This window comes from Orycteropus afer, unplaced genomic scaffold (genome assembly GCF_000298275.1).
Source record: "Orycteropus afer afer isolate SDZICR_OR568_19922 unplaced genomic scaffold, OryAfe1.0 scaffold00103, whole genome shotgun sequence".
Classification (NCBI taxonomy): domain Eukaryota; kingdom Metazoa; phylum Chordata; class Mammalia; order Tubulidentata; family Orycteropodidae; genus Orycteropus; species Orycteropus afer.
In genome coordinates, this window is record NW_006921690.1 from 4,968,405 (window position 1) to 4,988,334 (window position 19,930).

The 19,930-nt window shown below is 42.1% G+C and overlaps 1 protein-coding gene across 1 annotated transcript in view; it reads right to left on the minus strand.

The window, feature by feature from the left end:
- The window catches only part of KIAA1549L (KIAA1549 like), a 148,346-nt gene that overhangs the window by 79,195 nt on the left and 49,221 nt on the right, over nucleotides 1-19,930 (minus strand). Inside the window, exons 11-13 of the mRNA XM_007943312.2 lie at nucleotides 18,244-18,407; nucleotides 11,908-12,098; nucleotides 5,670-5,797 (exon numbers count right to left, since the gene is read on the minus strand). Coding sequence (XP_007941503.2) covers nucleotides 5,670-5,797; nucleotides 11,908-12,098; nucleotides 18,244-18,407 — 483 coding nt within the window. The remainder of the gene's footprint in view (nucleotides 1-5,669; nucleotides 5,798-11,907; nucleotides 12,099-18,243; nucleotides 18,408-19,930) is intronic.

The window sequence follows — 19,930 nt, forward strand, 5'->3', positions numbered from 1 at the left end:
CAATGTCATGAGATAAAGTGTATGTGAACTGCTGTATGGAAAGTGAATTTGCTCTGTAAATCTTCACCCAAATCACAATAAAAAAATAATTAAAAAAGAAGAAAATGAATTTACTCTGTAAACTTTCACACAATTACAATAATGACAATAATGAAAAAGAGAATGTGGCTTCTATCTTGCTCTCTCTTGGATCATTTGTTTGGGGAAAAGCCAGCTGCCATGTGACAAGGAACTGAGGCCTCCTGCCAACAGCCACATCAGTGAAACATTTTGGAAGTGGATCCTTAGTCCTAGAAAAGCCTTTAGATGGCTACAACCCCAGTCAACATCTTGACTACAACCTCATGAGAGACCCTGAACCAGACTCAACCAGCTAAAGCCATTCTTGAATTCCTGATCCACAGACATCCTGTCATAAATGTTTATTGTTGTTTTAGGTTGCTAAGGATTAGGAACCCTGGTGGTGCAATGGTTAAGTGCTTGGCTGTTAACCAAAAGGTTGGCAGTTCAAATTTACCAGTGGCCCGGCAAGACAAAGACCAAGTGACCTGCTCCTGTAAAGATTATAGCCTAGAAAACTTTATGGGGGAGTTCTACTGTATCACATGGTCACCATGCATTGCAATAAACTCAATGAAACCTATCAACAACAACAAGGGTTAGGGTAATTTGTGATGCAACAATAAATAATGAATTTACCTCCTAAACAGCCTCTGGCCTCTGCACTTCCACTATTATCCCCCTCCCCCTACATTACATACACCACTAGCAGCCAGGATGAATAATCTTTTCAAAAAAGTAGCCAAGCACATTACTCTTTTGCTTCACAACTTTCTGAGGTTTCATCTCCCTCAGAAAAAAAAACCCAGAGTGTTTACCATTGGTTGCAAGGTCCTGTATGAGCTGGCACTGGCCACCTTGCTGACCTCATCTCCTACCTTTCACCTTATCCACTCTGTTCCAATGACCTTCCTTCTGGTTCCTGAAAACATCAGACTAGTTTTCTGGTATCACAGAACTTTTACATTAGTTGTTCCCTCTGCTTGGAATGCCCTTTCCCCAAATCTTTAAATGTCCGGTTCCTTTTTATTTTTCAAGTCTTCACTTTGAAAAGATTTCCTGTGACCCCGATCTAAAATAACCCCCTCACTGATCTGTTATATTTTTTTCACAGTACTCATTACTACTTATTTGTAACAATTTATAGTCTTCCCCCACCTCAGCTACTAGAATATAAGCTCCATGCTTGCCCATCTTTCTAAAGGCTGATACCCACTGCCTTTAACAATATTTCTTTCAATAAGAATACAATGAATGAATGAATGAATTAGTTGTTTCTTAACTTGGAAATGGAGATGTTGTTAGTACCTGTGGAACATGTAAACTTGTGTCTAAACAGGGAAACTATCAATAAACTATTTCAAGGGTAAAAAGTGGTACGTAGCACTTCTATTGCTCTCGGCCATGACTGCTCTACGAACAGGGTAAGGTGAGGAGAATAACTATAACAGGGCAGGAAAATGACACGCTGGGAACTATACTAACTAGGGTTCTCTTCTTCCATGCTCACTTGCAAAAAGTCATAACCCATTGGAACAATAATTCCTCTAGGTTATTCAGAAAAAATAACTTAGAATATACTTTATAGGAAAAGCACATGAAAAGACATTACATTAAATATTAATCCATTAGTACATTAAATGTTTTGTAAGTACAGAAGGTTCCTGGGAATTTTTAATGCTTAATTAGTCTCTAAAAATAAAAGGGCATTGGAGAATGCTGAAGGAAAGGACCAAGGTTAAATCAAGGAAGTGTCCAAGAACACCATCCCATCATCATAGTACATGCAACTAAACAACCGTCTCAAGTCTAGTTCTGCCCTATTTGCATGGTTGGTTTTAACTTCAGTAACTCAGGCTGGGAAGGCAAACTTAATTTCTTCCTGTTTGAATAGGTATGGGTAGAAAGTGCTTTTTAAACAACCCATGCTCTTTCTTTCTGATTTTTTTATTTGAAGCTCAAAGACCAATAATCTACAGCCAGCATCAGATGTCCTCTGGTGCAGCTGAACAGGTGATAAGCAAGCCTGCACTTCCCTGGGACAGCAAAAAAAGAACAAAAGATTAAACTGTTTTTGAGCTAATATCTCTGACAATTCTGCCTTTATTTCTTAATCCTAGAGCCCCTGGAAGACCCCTGCTAAGAAAGTAGTAATCTATCCTCTAAGCTGTCTAATTCTTGTCCTCCCCTTGCTTCACCTGTCTGATGACTACTAGCAGGAAGGCTGAGTTAGATTCTAAGCACTGACAGTGAAATCTCTTAGTGAGGAAAGGGTTTAGGGAGTCTGTTTGCCTTCAAATGACTAGAGATGCAAACACATACATTATGTTACAATCTTGTCTTCAACTCATCTTTAATTTTCTCCTGGAAAATACCCTCTTTAAGGTGACACTGGCTTCAGCTCAGAAGTTCAAGTGTCTGTATTTGACTGAAAAAACACTAAATTGTTTTGCCCTCAATATCCCCTCTCTCACATGTATCTTTTCTGGTTATATTCAAACATCATCATGAAACAGAGCCTAAAGTTGCCTTGAAGCTATGGTAACTAACAAGGCCACTGAGCTTCTAGAAGGACCCACACCAACCATGTTGCTGGAAGGATAGTGTCTTTTCCCTTTAAAGATCTGATTTTCATAAAAGAAGAGAATTGGAGGCTACAGATACAACAAATGCTTTGGAAAATAGGACTAGTTTGAAAATGATGACCTGGTACATTAACATTTATTAATTATACTTATTAACCATAAGAATGGACACTCTAATGGAGACAACATCATAAGAAAACAGAACTCAAATGTTCCAGATCAACAGGGTAATCTCTTTAAGAAGAAGCCACATTCACACAATAAAGTTCTCCATACTTTGTGTAAGCTGACAATGGAATTAAAAATATACTTTGTTCTTTTCTCCACATTTCCATTCAATGTTTGGTGTTTTCCTCCTTTCTCCCCTCCTCCCTCACTCCCCTTGGTTCATCTTCCAATCCCAGAAAGCACACTATTAATTCTCTTGCTTACACTCTAACCTAGTATTATGGTAAAATGGAGACCTTCGGTAACTGGGACATGTGTAGGCTTCACTGAAGGCCTATCTTAAAATTCTGCCATGTTTCATTGTCGGTTCTGTTTTACATTCAGTGAGTTGGTCCTATCATTCTATTTGAAAATTTCAATGCTAAACGTCAAAGAATGGAAACCTTTAGTGAAATAGAAGCAACCAACCTGAAAACACACTGGGTCTACTATTGGCAAAAATAAAATGCAACCTAGCCCTCTACACCTGGAGAAAAGATGGCTTTTAAATCAAACAAACAAGTAAATACCTGATACAGTAATGGCGTTTTATTCATGCACACATCTGTTGTTACATCTGAATCTAATACTTAAATAATCAAAGTGACCTAAACAGAGTTAAGAGGCAGACAAAGAGGGCGGAAGAGGAAGGACGGCCAGGTCAGCAAGAACACTGAGTGCAGATCAGTGTTCCGCAGCTGGGGGTGGGGCGTGCTGGTGACTGGAGCTGGCTCAGCACACTCTTCCTCTGTGGATTAAAAGCAGGGGCGGTGGAAAGGCATCAGTTTGTAGATGTGTATTTACTAACAGAGGAGTCTGTTGATAACACATTTTTAAGCATGAAAAAAGGGCAAAGAACAGTATGTACAATGATCCCATTTTCTAAAATGAAACAAAGGAATACAACAAAAAACAAAGATACGTGTGTGTTGTCATATGCATAGGAGAAGGTCTGAAAAACACACACACTGAATTATTCAAGGTCATTTCCAGACTAGGGTGGGGTGAGTGGGGCAGCTGGGAGAGAGTGGATTTTGACTTTATACACTTCGAAAACCAAAACCAGTTGCCGTCAAGTGGATCCCAACTCCTGGAGGCCCCGTGTGCATCTGTGGAGAACTCTGCTCCACAGGGTTTCCAATGGCTGATTCTGAGGAAGCTGGTCACCAGGTCCTTCTTCTAAGCTGCCTCTGGGTGGACTTGAACCACCAACCCTTCAGCAGCTGATGCATGTTAACCATTTGTACCACTCAGGGACCCCTTTAAATGCTTCCTAGAAGAATATAAAGGAAGAAAGGAAAGGAAGGAGCTAAGAGTGAGCAGAGGGCAGGCATCATCTTGGACTGGCAGCGATGGCCATAGTGACAACAGCTGTGCCTGTGGCCTCACAGCCCAGTGTCTCTGCTGTCACCTCGCTCCCACCACCCATCTCTCTTACTAACTTATTCTAAGAGAAAGAGAGAAAAGTTGTTAAATTCCTACTTCTCTTCACAAATTCTAGACCTCCTCCTGCTTTTTGTGTGCCTACTTGGCCAGGAGCTGATGGGGCAGGTCTCAAGTGGTTCCAGGTAAGGCAGGTATTCCAGGAAAATCCCCCATGTCATACCCTAACTCTGACGAGGGAACCTCAGTCTCTCCATCACAGGGCACGGGGAATTCAGGGTAAGAAAAACTTCAAGAACCAAATCAATATGACAGTTTAAATAAGAGCTTTATATAAAAGTTAGAACTGGAAACAGAATATAAATCCATTGTGTCTTCCTTTCTTTTCCTTCTTTCTTCCTCCCTCCCTCCCTTCCTTCTCTCCTTTCTTTCTTTTTTGGTCAGAAAAAGGTGCATTTGAAAACAAAAGAATATTCTGGCATTAGTTTCATGAAAGAGTCCCTGAATTGTTTTTCATCAAATGCCTTTAAAAAGGAAGCACAGGTAACCAGAGTGGCAGATTCCTTAGCTACTCACCTGTCATTTCTGTATAGCCCCACCTAAAACCCTTCGAAATCCAAAAGGAATTTGCTCAGCTCTGAGTGGTAGCTGCAGGTTGCTTTTAATTTGGGCTCCAGTAAGCCACAGCTGGAAGTTCAACACCAAATGCAAAGAACCATGTGGAGTGGGTCAGAACCAAGGTGGGGTTGGGAGGAGAGCAAGGCAGCATAATGATGTCCGCCAGATGTGGTCCACAATCATGACGCCACAGCACGGTCAGGGGTCAGAGAACTTGCCAACAAGCCCCGAACAGCAGTCCCTTAGAGGGAAGGGAAAATGAACCTGGGATAGAGAGAAACTAAACAGCTAAGTTTCCCTGGAGAATAAAAGCAGAAGCATGAGGCTTTTAAGATGACAGATTTGTTCCTTTGTTGTTTTTACTGGGAGAGAGAGATTTGCAATATGGGACTCACTGGCATAGACTGAACTCCTGCAACTTAGCAGGGGAGTCAGGGCTTGTCTTCAAGACAAGCAGCATTTCAAAGACCTGCCACCTTAGTGGACCTGATGCTAGAAGTCACATCAATTCACCCAAGAGTTAGAAAAATCTCCATGCAAACACCAATTTGACCCCCACAGGTTTTGTTTTGTTTTGTTTTAAGGTACGTACAATTTGGTAAGAGCAGAGGGCAGAGGAGGTGAGACAGAATACTTCAGGAAAAGGGGTAAGGTGAGACCCTCAAGAGATAGGTATGAGCTTCCTGCCCCTCAAGGGACAGAACAGAGCAAAGTGAGGGTTAAAGCACACAGTGTGTGAATGTGTGCACACGTGTGTGTGGGTGTGTGTGTGTGGGTTGGTTGTGGGGGTGGTGCTTGGCAGGGAAAGCATCTCACCATTTCTCTTCCTTGCCTCCTCCTTTGACACTTTCTGCTGTGCCATTACATTCTGGGGCGAGCGCCTCCCTGAGCTGGGCTTCCCTGATTCGTTGCTGATGACAGAGCCATTCTCACTGGGAGACCTGCTGGAGGTAACCATAGCAACAGGGGAGACAGTAAGTTTCAACTGGAGCAGCCTCCTCTCAAGGTTATTTTATTTGCACAGTTTATGTCTGTAGCCTTTCATTCCAGTTTCATCCACAAAGAAGAAATGACACGGAGGAAGGAAGAAGAAGAAAAAAAAAAGACAACAACACACAGTACAGCATGGGTTAAGCATCTGGTTGTTCCAAAGCGCATTAACTGGTGTTGAGCTCTGTAGAGAAGTTCAGTGAGCACAGCCCTCAGTTCCCGTATCTTTTAATTAACTCTCAGTGACTATGGAAACGATGGTGAGGACTGTTTTTGTAGCACGGCCTCTTTTTTAAACACAGGGCTTTGGATAGTGTTGCAGAATTTCTGAATTACATAGGCATCTTCAGGGACATTCTTAAAATATGGTTTTTGTGTGCTACTTTCTTTATCACATATACCTTGATTACTAAAGATAGTAGTCCAGTTTTCACCTGTCAGTTCTTCATTCCGTCTCTGAGAGAACACTCCATGAGCAGGTGTGTGCACATACACACACACACACACATTCTTCAACTTGGCAGCCAATGTGGTAACCACTTATATTTTGAAACTACCGATTTGAGCCAATCATTCCATCAGAAATACTTTTTAGGCACCTATTCTGTATCAGGTGTTACCTGGCACATACTGGCACATACAGATGCTAAGACAGCACCCCATGTTCTTCAAGAGCTCCCCATCAGGAGAACCTACTATGTGTCAAGGACTGTGCTGAGTGCTTTCAAAAGAGTAATAAAGCATTAAAATGATAGTCTGACTCGGTGATTGTCACCCTTGTTTAGCAAGTGAGAAATGTGAACTGCGAGATGGTGGTTTGTCCAGGGCAGTGTTGGGAAGTGGCAAATTAGTCCTGGAAGCCAGGATGCCCAGGTAGGGGCTCTCCCCACAGCCAGAGCTGCCTCCCTTTACTGTCTCTCCTGGTGGTTCAAACCCACCAGCCACTCCTTGGAAGGAAGGTTGGGCAATCTACTTCCATAGTGATACCACCTTGGAAACCCAAGGAGGGGTCACTATGAATTGGTCCAATTTGATGGCAATGAGAATGAGACAATGATTAGGAGCTTTGGTGGTGTAGTGCCTAAGGCATTTGACTGCTAACCAGAAGGCTAGTGGTTCAAACCCACCAGCCACTCCTTGGAAGGAAGACTGGGCAATCTACTTTCTTAGAGACACTGCCTTGGAAACCCAAGGAGGGGTCACTATGAGTTGGAATCTAATGGCAATGAGTTTGGCTATTTTTTTAAATAATAATTGCAGATGGTAGGCTTTCACACTGGGTGAGCCATAGGGCCTTCTCTCCTTCCCTCAGGGCAGGAGTTCTCTTCCTGAAGTCTGTGAGAAAATGAACCCCTGCTAAGCTTCCTGGTTGGTGCCTCACACCTCAGATCCTGCCAGCCTGCAGGTAGGCTGAGCAGGCCTTCCCCTCTGTGAGAGACAATCAGGAGACAGATATCCAAGGCCTTATCAAACCTCTTGTTTTTCTATTGTTCAGATTCAGAAAATAATGGCATAGGGCCCCTACAATGGAAAACTGACTGGAATAAAATATACTCGACCAGGAAGCAAGCTGCTTCTTATGTGGAAGCTGTGTATCCTTGCAGATCTTCCTCTTCCTTCTCCTGCCCACCCCCCTTCATCCTCTGGGAATTTAGAATTCTCAGTTCTGTGCACTTTAGTGCACTTTAGCACCCTAAAGGCCACGAACAATGAAAACACCCATTCACATCCATGGAATAAGGCCCCATCTGCCAAGGGTGTTCCATGGAACACTAGGGCCAAGTGAGACATTCCTCACTCCACCCCAGCTCTGCCCCACCCCAAAGTTCCACAGACAAGTTTATTCATTATATTCCTTCATTGCAGATTGCTAATGCCCATTAAATTATCAAAGGCTCTGATCAATTCTGTCATAAAGAGATACATCTAATTTTGTTTAATCCAGCATTTCCCAGTTTATTAGGCCACAAACCCCTTTCACTATAACACTTTTTTGGCATCTCTGGGAGGTGCAAATGGTTAGTGTTCAGCTGCTAGCTGAAAGGCTGGTATTCAAATCTACCCAGAGGGGCCTTGGAAGAAAGTCCTGGTAATCTACTTCTGAAAAATCAGCCATATGAAATCCTACACAGCACAGTTCTCTTCTGACATTCAGGGGGTCTCCAAGAGTCAAAAGTGACTCGACAACAACGTTTCAGTAGTATCCCATAAAACTAGCTTCTGATGGTGGGACCCCTGAGACTATGGCTCCTAGCTGCCCATCAGTCTGAAATTAAACCCACTCCTGTGGCTTCCAGCCAAACAAAAGATAGGCATATGAGCTGAACGTGTATAGTAGGTAGATATGCTCCTTGGAGAGAACAATCATGGAAGAATAGAAGGGCTGTGTATGCACAGGGAGACAGCTCAGGGGGCAGGAGTGCATGGGAGGGAAGGACATAGGGAAGAGGGGAGAAAGTGGGAAGAGAGCTGTTGCATTGTGGGAAATTAGAGTCAATGTCATGAGACAAAGTGCATGTATGTATGCAAAATGATTTGCTCTGTAAACTTCCACCCAAATCACAATAATTTTTTTAAAAAAAGTATATTTATACAGCTTATAGTCCATGATTATTATTAATTTTTAGCAAAATTTTATTTGTTATATGCTTTGATGATGACAGTAGACTGTATATATTTTTTTTAATAACATATTTTGTGGCAAAATTAGAACTAAAACTTAAAATGTGAAAAAAACAACAAAACTCTAGCTTTCTAATTTGTCCTAATGCTTCTACTTTGCTTCTCTACAGTCCATTTCCACACAGCAGCCAGAGTAAGCCGTTAAAACTACCAGTCAGATCATGTGATTCCTCTTTTGAAACCTCTAACAACTTGATGGCACATAACAACAACAACAACTTCTGACCTTCATTCACAATAAAATTCCAAGTCCTGATGGGAAGTAAAGCCTGATAAGATCTGACTCCTGGCTACTCCTCTCACTCATCCCTAGCACTCCCCACTAATTCATGCCAGCCTCCTTGGCCTTCTTGCTCTTCTAGAAGCATGTCAAGAAGTTCCCTCCTCTGGACTTTGCATATATTGTTCTATTGTTCTGTCTGCTTAAGTGCTCTTCCTTCAGATAGTCTCATGGCTTACACTTCATTTCAACTGGGTCTTTCTCACTTCATCAGAGAGGCCTTTCATGACTTCCTATCTAATATAACAACATGCCCCTGTCTCCATCTCTCTATCCTCTTACTGTACTTTGGTCTTCTTCTTTATACTTATCACCCCCTAAACTACTAGGTATCTATTTCTCTATTTGTTTATTGTCTATTTCTCCCCATAAGATTGTACACTCTATACAGCAGAACACTGTTTTACTCATTCAATATCCCTGTTGTTATGTGTCGTCAAGTCGGACCCGACTCATAGCGACCCCTCCTTGGGTTTCCGAGGCAGTATCACTACGGAAGTAGATTGCCCCATCTTCCTTCCGAGGAGTAGCTGGTGGGTATCCCTACTGCCTGGTAAATAGCTGACAATCAAAAAATATCTGTTAGGTGAAAGGAGAGGAAAGGTGAAGGAGGAAGAAAGAGAAGAGTAGCTCTTCCAGCCTCCAGGTGGTCGCAGGCAAGGGAGAAGGTTAAGCCAACTAGGCCTGCTATTAGGTTCATTATTTCACTATAGGGCAAAATGAATTTTCATAATGAAAATATGCCTCTTGGTTTTTTGTTACCCCATTAACAGAAAATAATGAAAATTCATAATGAATTTTCTGGCCTTTAACCTAACTTCTCCCATCTATAATCTACAATGCTACTGGAGTTGTTGTTGTTAGGTGCTGTCGAGTAGATTCTGACTCATAGTGACCCCATGTGACAGAGTAGAACTGCTCCATAGGGTTTCCTAGGCTGTAATCATCACAAGAGTAGATCACCAATTTTTTTTCCTGTGGAGCTGCTAGGTAAGTTCAAACCTTCAACCTTTTAGTTTGTAGGAAAGCACTTAACTCTTGTACCACTAGAGTAAACCAAAACCCACTGTCCTCAAGTTGATTCCAACTCATAGTAACTCCAATTGGGTTTCCAAGATGGTAAATCTTTATGGAAGTAGATTGCCCCGTCTTCCTTCCATGGAGCAGCTGGTGGGTTTCAATCACCAACCATCTGGTTAGCAGATGCCTCGGCACTGTGCCACCAGCTAGAGTAGTTTTTCTAAAACACACACTGGACATCGATGTCTTCCCGAAGAAATTTCAGTGACTTCTCATTGCTTAGAAAATAAAGCTCAAACTCCTTAGCCTGGTAGTCAAGACCCCCTATAATCTTAACTTATTTCCTAGTTTTATCCTTCATGACATCCCAATCATTATGAACTCTAAACTCCAGGACATTTATTTACCAGTTAAGTCAATGTTCCTGTCCCTTTCCTCTCCTAGCTCTCTCAGACAGGTGTGACTTTATCTCTCTCCACCTACTGACATCCTATCATCCTTCCTCCTTGAAGTCTTCCCTGGTCAAAATTAAGTTCTCCCTTTTCCATAGCACTTGGTTCAGATTCCTAAGTGGGCACCAAAGGTCATGTTTGATATTCCGATTATTTCTATTTCTGTCTCTTCCATCATGAGATTCTTGGGGCTGGGAATCAAGCTTATTAATCTTTTTCTTTTCTATTTTTTATTGTGGCAAAAATTTAGATAGCAAAATATTTGCCAGTTCAACAGTTATTACATGCTTAATTCAGTGACATTGATTACATCATCATGTTGTACACTTATTACTATCATCCTTTCCCAAATTATTCTACTATTAACAGAAATTTGGTGCCCTCTAAGGCTTATTAAGTTTTGCAGCCCTCCCAATGTCTGTCACAGTGCTTTGTTCATTGTAAAAACTCAATAAATGGTTTTTGAGCTGAAATAATATACTCTACTGAGAAACTGGAAGCCCTGGTGCCACAGTGGTTAAACATTTGGCTGCTAACCAAAAGGCCAGTGGTTCAAACCCAAACCCACCACCCCAAACCCACAGAGAAAGATGTGGCAGTCTGCTCCGTAAAGATTATAACCTTGGAAATCTTATGGGGCAGTTATACTTTGTTTTATATAGGGTCACTATGAGTCAGAATTGACTTGATGCCAACAGGTTTTTACTGAGAAACTGTCATATAAAATACAACTATGCTGCATCAAAGGCACTGCTTTTGAGATAAATAAAAATATATAAGTGTGACATCAATGCCAAATTTTTTATATGCCTACTCCTCACTTACCAACTATCTCGTTATCTGACATTTTGCATTTACAACAATAGAAAAAAAATCTACTATTTTGTGCATTAACAACATGTATCTGGCAGTAATGAATGCCAAGGTGCAAGGTGAGACTAACACTGGCTGTGATGGTTAAGGTTATGAGTCAACATGGCTAAGCCATGATGCTTTGTGGTTTGGCAGTTATATAATGATGCAATTAGGCAGTTATGTGATGATGTAGTCATCCTCCATTTTGTGATCTGATGTGGTCATCCCCCATTTTTGCATAACACTGATTTTCACATAACAACCTGGTCTTTAGAACTTCACCATGTTGATAAGTGAGGAGTGTATAATAAATGTAAGAGCTAGATCTCTGCCACACCAAGTATGGCTTATGTGAAGCAAGTACTATGATTCTCATCCTCTCCCTTACTCTCCTTCTCAAATATTCAAAATGAGCATGTGAAAGGGAATTTCTAAAGAGAACAGCAGAATTAACCAGGACTCCCAACCAGTTCATTCCAATTCGAGCCCCTCCTGAGAACCTGCATTTCCACCCCATGTACTGAATCAGAATCTACATTTTAACAAGATCTCCAGGTGATTCTTACAGATCCCCAGGGGATCTTAAAGAATTATGTATCTTATTGAAATGCAGATCCTGTTTCAGTCTATCTGGGGTAGTATGCAAATTCTCAGCAGGGGGTTGAACTGGAATGAACCGGCTGGAAACCTTGGAATTAACCTGAAGCCTTCAGCTGCTCTCATCATCAATCATTTCTCTATTGATATGAAGAGGCAGCAGTTGGCCCTGTCCTACCTCTTTCTGGTCTCCGTGGACTTGGCGGTCTTGATGGTGCTTCCATCCTGGGCAACATCTCTTTCCTGAGAGGCAGGAGCATCTCTAATAGGGAGGGGGAGGACCACCGTTTCCTGAGTCACAGGGATGACCTCCTCATCGGCCCCTTGCTGGCCCAGGTGCTGCTTGGCATAATCGAAGCCTTGCACTGGCTGCAAAGAGGAAACCAATTTGCAATCAAATTTCTAGCAAAGTGTGACTCTAATGACGGCTTTAAGAGAAGACAGGTATGAAAGTGCATGTAACGGGACTATATTTAATTTTCCAAATAACAGAGTTAACTCAAATCCCCATCATCATTTCTGTCTTTGCAAAAGCACAATCTGTGTTAATTGCACCTAGCTATACACTCTCTATAGATAAAAGTTGTTCAGAAAAATTACTAGTGTAAGAAAGATGCAAATAAGTATGTGAGAACAAACTTATTTCAAGGATTTGAGAACATTAGTTTGAAATCACCGGAGTCTGCTAATTGGGAACACTCTTAATGGATGTGTTAAAACAGGCCCTGTAGAATCTCCTGCCTTGAAATATCCTATCATCCCTAAACTCCGTTCTCAAACAGCTTCATGGGTAATAATGTGTGGGGCTTTGCCAGGCCACCTGAACTACGATGAACTTCAATGTTCTCATCTGAGAAATGAAGGTAACAGTATCTGCTCTCTCTCCACCAAGTCTGGGTATTAAAGGGGTCACAGGTCTGAAAACACAGAGAAACATGCTACAAAATGTGAGATAGTACAATCATTAATAATAAAACAGAATTTATGGAATTATTCTTTAATCCAGACTTCTCACTTAAGCAGGCTGGCTCTCCTATAATTCATTACTGGGAAATTAGCAATGCCTTCATTACACAGTGTGTGAAATCCCAAGTGATTAGGGCATCTGTGAGCAAAACCCAACAGACATCTATTAATGGGGTAATAAAAAACCAAGAGCCATGTTTAAACAGTTCCTGGGAGGGCCTCAACTCTGCGTTATATCCCAAAGCAGCACAATACAACTTTGAGGCAAGGCACTGTGGTGATTAAGAAAAAGAGCACCAGAAGCAGACTGCCCAGGGTTCAAATCCTGGCTTGTCCACTTATTGGCTGTGTGACCTTGAGTAAGTTACTGAAATCCTCTGAGCATCTGTTTCTCCATCTGAAACATGGGGATAATAATGGTGTAAACAGGATGAAATGTGTGTGTATGTGAAAGTAATATTTAATCATCATCTAGGGCTCCTATGAGGATTAAGTAAGTAAAATTCATGTTCAGTTATTTAGCTAAGTGCTACATAGGAAGAGCTTAATCAATATTAGTTATTCCTGTCAAATGAAATAGACATCAATAATTCTTTTCAAGAACATTTATGGATGAAACTCCACCTCCCCCACTTGAATTCAATCAGAATTTGATATTATCAGAAGCCCCTACTTTAGCAACTACTTTAGTTAAGGAATGCAGGGAGCCTCTGGACTTATTAGACCTCGTGCTGTGATCCAACCTATCAAATCTTACCATTGTGTCTCAGAACAGGATGGAGTTGTATTGTCAAATTCATCAAAGCTTCCTTACTTTAAGATGCCTCTAGCTCTGCCATACAAGTCCTTGGGCAAACGGTTAACACACTTAGATGCTAACCAAAAGGTAAGAGGTTCGAACTACCCACACGTGCCTTGCAAGAAAGCCTTGGTGATCTACTTGCAAAAAATCAGCCACTGAAAACCCTGTGAGCACAGTTCTGCTCTGATACACATGCAATTGCCATGGTTCCTCTAATTCCCTAGGGAATTCCCTCTGGGAAGTATGGTCACCCTTCCTCTCCTCTGAGACAGTCATGCTCTAATCCGTGCAAAATCACCGACATTCTGATGCCAGGATCTGGGATGTGTTTCTGAAATAGTGTTTTGCTATGGGAAACAATGTCTTCTTTTCCCTCCCCTACCTTGGTGCTACACGAAACAGACTGGATGACTTGATAATGCTCCTGGAATACTGAGCTACCTGTTGTTCCCACAACCTATTAGTAACTAATTGATTCAACTTCAGAAATATTTCTTTGAGCTGACCTTTTCTCCCCAGATCCACTGTTACACTGTTTTCTGTCCTGGTCTTGTTGCTTCTATTCATCTTCTTTGCAGGTCTTCCTTTGAAAAGCTTCCAAAGTTATTATCCTTAAAACCATATCTGGTCATGTCACTTCCTCATGAACAATGTCTGATGGCACATAAACTCTTTGACAAGGCATTCAAGGCCCTTCACAATCTGGCTGTACCCACCTGCCCAGCCTCATCTCCTGTTGGCCCCTTTGCTACTGAACCCTAATGCTCCATTTTGTGATTCACTTCAATTCCAACAATAGTTATTGAGTATCGTGTTTGGTGCTGAAAATGTAAAAATGAATAAAATAAAGATGAATAACAAATAGTCCCTTACCCTTAAGGGGCTCACAGTTTTAACCTTAACTGATATTATCAGTATAGAACTGAACATTACATAAATTATGTCATTTAATCCTCACTGTAGTTCAAGGGGAGCTCTGGTAGCATAGTGCCTAAGGCATTTGACTGCTAACCAGAAGGCTGGTGGTTCAAACCTACAAGCTACTCCTCGGAAAGAAAATGGGGCAATCTACTTCTGTAGTGATACTGACTTGGAAACCCAAGGAGGGGTCACTATGAGTCGAAATTGGCTTGATGGCAGATTTGGCCCCTTACGCTGGGTACTTCAAGTGGCTAGGCTAGTGCTGATGGGTGTGTAGAAAGAGAGACATTAAGGAATGACAAGCTTAAAAGGTGGTCATTGTTATTAGGTTAATAACAATCACTGCATGTTTGGTACTTAAAATTCACAAAACATTGACACCTCATTTCATCCTCACAACAACCCTATGAGGTAACAGGAAAAAAAAATCACCTTTTATAGATATGAAAACAAGCTCAGAGAGGTTCAGTGATCTGTCCAAGGTCACACAGCTAAGTGGTGACTGGTCTCTCAGTTTTTGACTCCCAGGGCAGTGGCCTTTCAACTTCCAACTTGAAAATTACCTGAGATGAATTAGTTTCCATTGGAAGCACACTAGTGACCCTCAGCAACAGGAAAAAAAAAAAACAAAAAACATTATGAAGTGTGTATATTTACTTCAGTGGGATTTTATAAAATTATCAAATCAAAGTTATCTCTAATAATTGCAAAGGTAGAGATGTTACCCAGAACTTTCAGGAAAAAAGCATGTGTTCACAAATAGGCCAACTTAGATATAATATTTACTATGTGCCAGACACAGTTCAAAGCAATTTACAGATGTTAACTAAATCCTCACAGCAACCTATAAGTGAGTACTATTATCTCCACTTTACTGATGGGAAAACTGAGGCACAGTGAGGTTACATAACTTGCCCAAGGTTATACCGATAGTATGTGAGAGAGATGAAATGGTTGGCTGTTCTTGGGGGTGACTGATCCCACTACGCTTTCATGTCAACCCTTGCAAGCCCTCCAAGCTCCATCCTACACTGGGCATTGGCTCTAATTATCTCCTACAGTTGCCTGTTCCAGGTGCCATGTTCTCTTCAATTATATGAAGGGAACAACTAGAAAAAGGCCACGAATCCAATGACAAAGAGTACAGAGAAGTGAACTAGGAAGAAAGGAGGTGGAACAGGCATGGCTTCTGGCCCTCCCACATGTACCATTTTCTCAATATTCTACCTGCAGAAGCCTAGCTGGCAACAGTGGTAAGAGGGTTATGTGCATAGTACCTTGTCTCTGAAGAAGGGTGCAGGCATCCACGCCCTGGCCTCAGCTCCCAGAGAAGCACACTCACCTCTTCTGCTTAGCATGTTAAATTAATTATTGTGTCTCAGCAAGGATCCCTAGGAATGTCCTCGGTCACTGCAGCCTGCATTCTAAAGATGCAGTGATGTCCCTGGGACCATCCTTCTAGTCTATGGATTGGTGGTGAAGGCTAACTTTCTCATTCAGCCTCATCCCCCAGCATTAATTGAATTCTGCTCACACACAGAAGATTGTGAGAAGTGATGCAGGCAGCTCTCTCCTCCCTCCAACACTGCAGTGTCCCTTGGTTGCAACAGCAGAAGGACTGCAGTAAGTTCCACCCTGCTGGTTTCCCTTGATAAAAGGGCTTTGGAAATCAAAGTGCGTAGCCCAGCCTCATGAACAAGAGAGCAACCACCACCACCACCACCACATCACCAGAGGCAGCAGAAGCAGCAGAAGCAGCAGTAGCAGCAGCACACAAGTGAATTTAATCTTTTTGTGGAATGTAAAAATGCCTGATTTTCAGCATCAGCCAGATATCTCACAAAGCACAACACATTGGGTAGCAACATAAAAGGGACTATGACAACCACAAGCATTCACTGGTTCCAGCTGCAGACAGCTCTGCAGCTGATGATATGTGGAAATCGTGTGCTGCCCAACTCAGCTTGGCAAATTAATACAATTTTGGCTTAATCTATAACACAAAGATGCCATTTACAACCTCAGTGAGGCATGTTTTGCATTCCTGGGCTCCAATGCAATTAGATTACGGTAATTACCGTTACGTCTGAAAGGCTTACGTTGTAACTAAGCGAAGATGGAAATGAAATGTCCCTTCTTGGAGCAGTTTCATTTTTCCATGCTTGGGTAATTTCCAACACACACTTTTTACCGATATCACGCTGGATCTGGGAAGCGGGTGCCTTTGTTTGATAACAGAGACAGAACAACTTTCCTTGGGGTTTGGGTATTCAGAACACAGTATCTAATCAAGCTGCAGCTTCACAACAGGTGTATTAGTTTAGTAAACAATGAACTTCCTTTGATTTCTTTTGCTTAAACGAAGTGTGATCATCCAGAAAGAGCCAGGCGTGTAGTGTGACTCCCAGCAGGGACAATCTCCATGGCTGATGTGTAATCCAATACATGAAGTGCCAAATGTAATTCACTGTTTCATTCCTGCACAGATAGACCAGGCTCTGATGTTCAGAGCTGGAAAGGGGTTCTACCTGCAAGTCTCAAGTTCCCAAAGAGCCCAGAGACCAGACATGTGCCCCAGTCACCCCTCTGCTGCTCATTATATGACTCTGGACCAGTCCCTCAGTCTCTCTTTCTCTTAGGTTTCTCAGCAGTAAAATGAGAATAATAAAACCTACCCTGCCTATGACTGACCTCACTGGCTGCTGTGATGAGCAAATGAGGTGATGAACCTAGAAATGCCCAGCATTATTTAAACGTGGGGTATTATAGGCTATTATATTTCCCTCAGGGGATATCATGAAGGGAGTGATGTGACCGGAAAATTAGTCTTCAGAGTCTCCTCATTGCATGCCCCTCCCATTCACTGGAGGCGGAAGGTGTAGACAGGTGGAAGCACTGGAGGGGCTCTAGCCAAGCCACAGAACTGGAGTTTGACAGCTACCCGGCCAAGGTTCTGCAGGTTGTCCACCACGGCAGCCTTTGAAGGTAAGTCACCCCAGCCAGTGGAAGAAGGACTGTTTTGAAGATCTCATTTACCCAGAACAGCCCTGCATTGTGAGCCAAGGGACCTGGTTCTATATAATCAGTTCTGCTACTTACTAACTGTGCAGTCTTGAAGGAGTCACTTCTCCTCATGTACACAAAGAGGGAGCCTAAGGTCCCTAAGGGGTCATGTAGTTCAGTGGTAGAACTCTTGCCTTCCATGCAGGAACCCTGGGAACATACCTCATGTGCAAACACCGCCCATCTGTCAGTGGGGGCTTGTGTATTGCTATAATGCTGAATAGATTTCAGCCGAGCTTCCAGACTAAGATGGACTAAGAAGAAAGGACTGGAGGTCTATTTTCAAAACCAGCCAATGAAAACCCTATGGATCACAAATGGTGTGAACTGCAACTGACCATGAGGATGGAGCTGGATCAGGCAGTATTTGGTTCTATTGTGTATGGGGACACCATGAGTCAGGGGCTGACTCAACGACAGCTAACAACAGCAATAACAAGGCCCCTTTCAGATAGATCTAGTTCCTACATTTTTGTGCCTCAGCTCTCCATCTGTAAAATAATGGTACCTCCTCAAAGGGTAGCTGTAAGGATTAAGTGAGTTGCTACATGGAAAGCTGTTAGAAATATTGATGGCAGAGTGAGTATTAGATAAGCATTAGCTATCATGTTTTGATTATAAACATTAAAGTCTCCTTCAAAATGAGGGCTTGTAAGGATGGCTTTGATGGTACTCGCAATGGCCTCAGGAACCAGTGGGGAAAGACAGGTGGAACAGTGCACACCTGCATTCCTGCTCCCCTTTCCTACTGCTTCTGTGTACCTTTGCTCTCTGAGGCAGGTTCATCATGGTGTCTGGCTTGAAGTCGTTCTTGTTCTTCCTGCAGAGCACGGCAGTGATGATGATGATGATCACTGTGACCACGGCGATGGGCGCCAGCACCGCAGCAATGATCCACAGATTGTTGGGTGGATTCTTCACGACAGCTGCAGGAAAGAGCAAGCAGGAAGCATGTGACAAGAAGCACTGAGAAAAGGAAGAGGAAAGTGACCCCAAGATAAATCCCTCCCAACCTCAAGTCATGAAATGGGAGGGTGTGGAAGTTAGGGGGGCTTGGGGTCAGAATGGCTCTGCCTCTGCAGCTGTGTGACCCTGGATGTACTCAAGGCCCAGTTTCTTCATCTGTAAAATGGGGCTATCACTTTGTGAGAAATCAGTTAGACAAAGTACATGTGGTGCTTTGGTACAGTGTGTGTTCCCATGAGGTGCTCAATAAATGCTAGTCTTCATTATTGTTAAGAGAAGGAGAAGAAAGATATGTCATTGCCAATTTTCTCCACTGGTGACATCCACGAGCCAGAGGAGAAGAAGAGAGAAGAAATCTAATGATTAGAAGTAGGTGGTAGAATTAGAGAGATGCACATCAAAGCAATGAGATATCATCCCACTCCAGCCACAACATCAAAGTTCAAAAACAGAAAACAACATATGCTGGTAAGGGTGTGGAGAGGTTGGAATTCTCTTACAGTATTGGTCAGATTGTAAAATAGTACAACCACTAAGAAAAATGGTATGGTGCTTCCTTAAAAAGTTGGAAATAGAAATACCATATGATCCTGCAATTCCACTGCTAGGTATATATGCTAGAGAAATAAGAGGTGGGACATGAACAGATACATGCGCACCCATGTTCATTGCAGCATTATTCACAGTAGCAAAAAGATGGAAATGACCTAAGTACCTGTCATCGGATAAATGGATAAATAAACTATAGTACATATACACAACAGAATACTAGGCAACATTAAATAATAATGAAGAATCTGCAAACCCCCTCATAACATGGATGACCCTGGAAGACATAATGCTGAGTGAAATGTCAGTCACAAAAGATAAATATTGTATGAGACCACTATTATAAAAAGTCAACAAAAGGTTTACACACAGAAAGAAGCATTCTTTGATGGTTACAGGGATGGGGGGAGGGAGAGTTAAATCACTAACTTGAGAGTAGACAAGTACTAAGGGGAGTGAAGGGAAAGGCAGTATACAGTAAGGGAGAGGGCAGCACAAAATAACCAATGGCAAAGAAAATCACTGGGAGGCACACGAGAGACAACAAAGACAACAAAGGCCAATACTGTTATACACATAATTCTGAAATAGCAGTACTAACAAACATCTGTGAATAGATACATAGGTGCACACGCAAGCTGAACAGATGTGGGAAAGCAAACGGGAGTACATCCACGATATATATAGGCTCAGCAGAGGATATTTCCATGATATTTATATGTACAAGAATATATATATACCAAAAACCAAACCCACTGCTAGCGAATTGATTCCAACTCAGAGAGCGACCTCCATTGGTTTTTTTTTTTTTTTTTAATTAAATTTTTATTTTAAGAGCTTGTTTTACATTCAACACTACATGCACATCAGTTTTACTCCCCATTCACCATGTTCAACCCCAACCCAGTCTCCTCCCCTCCCTACCCTGCAACCT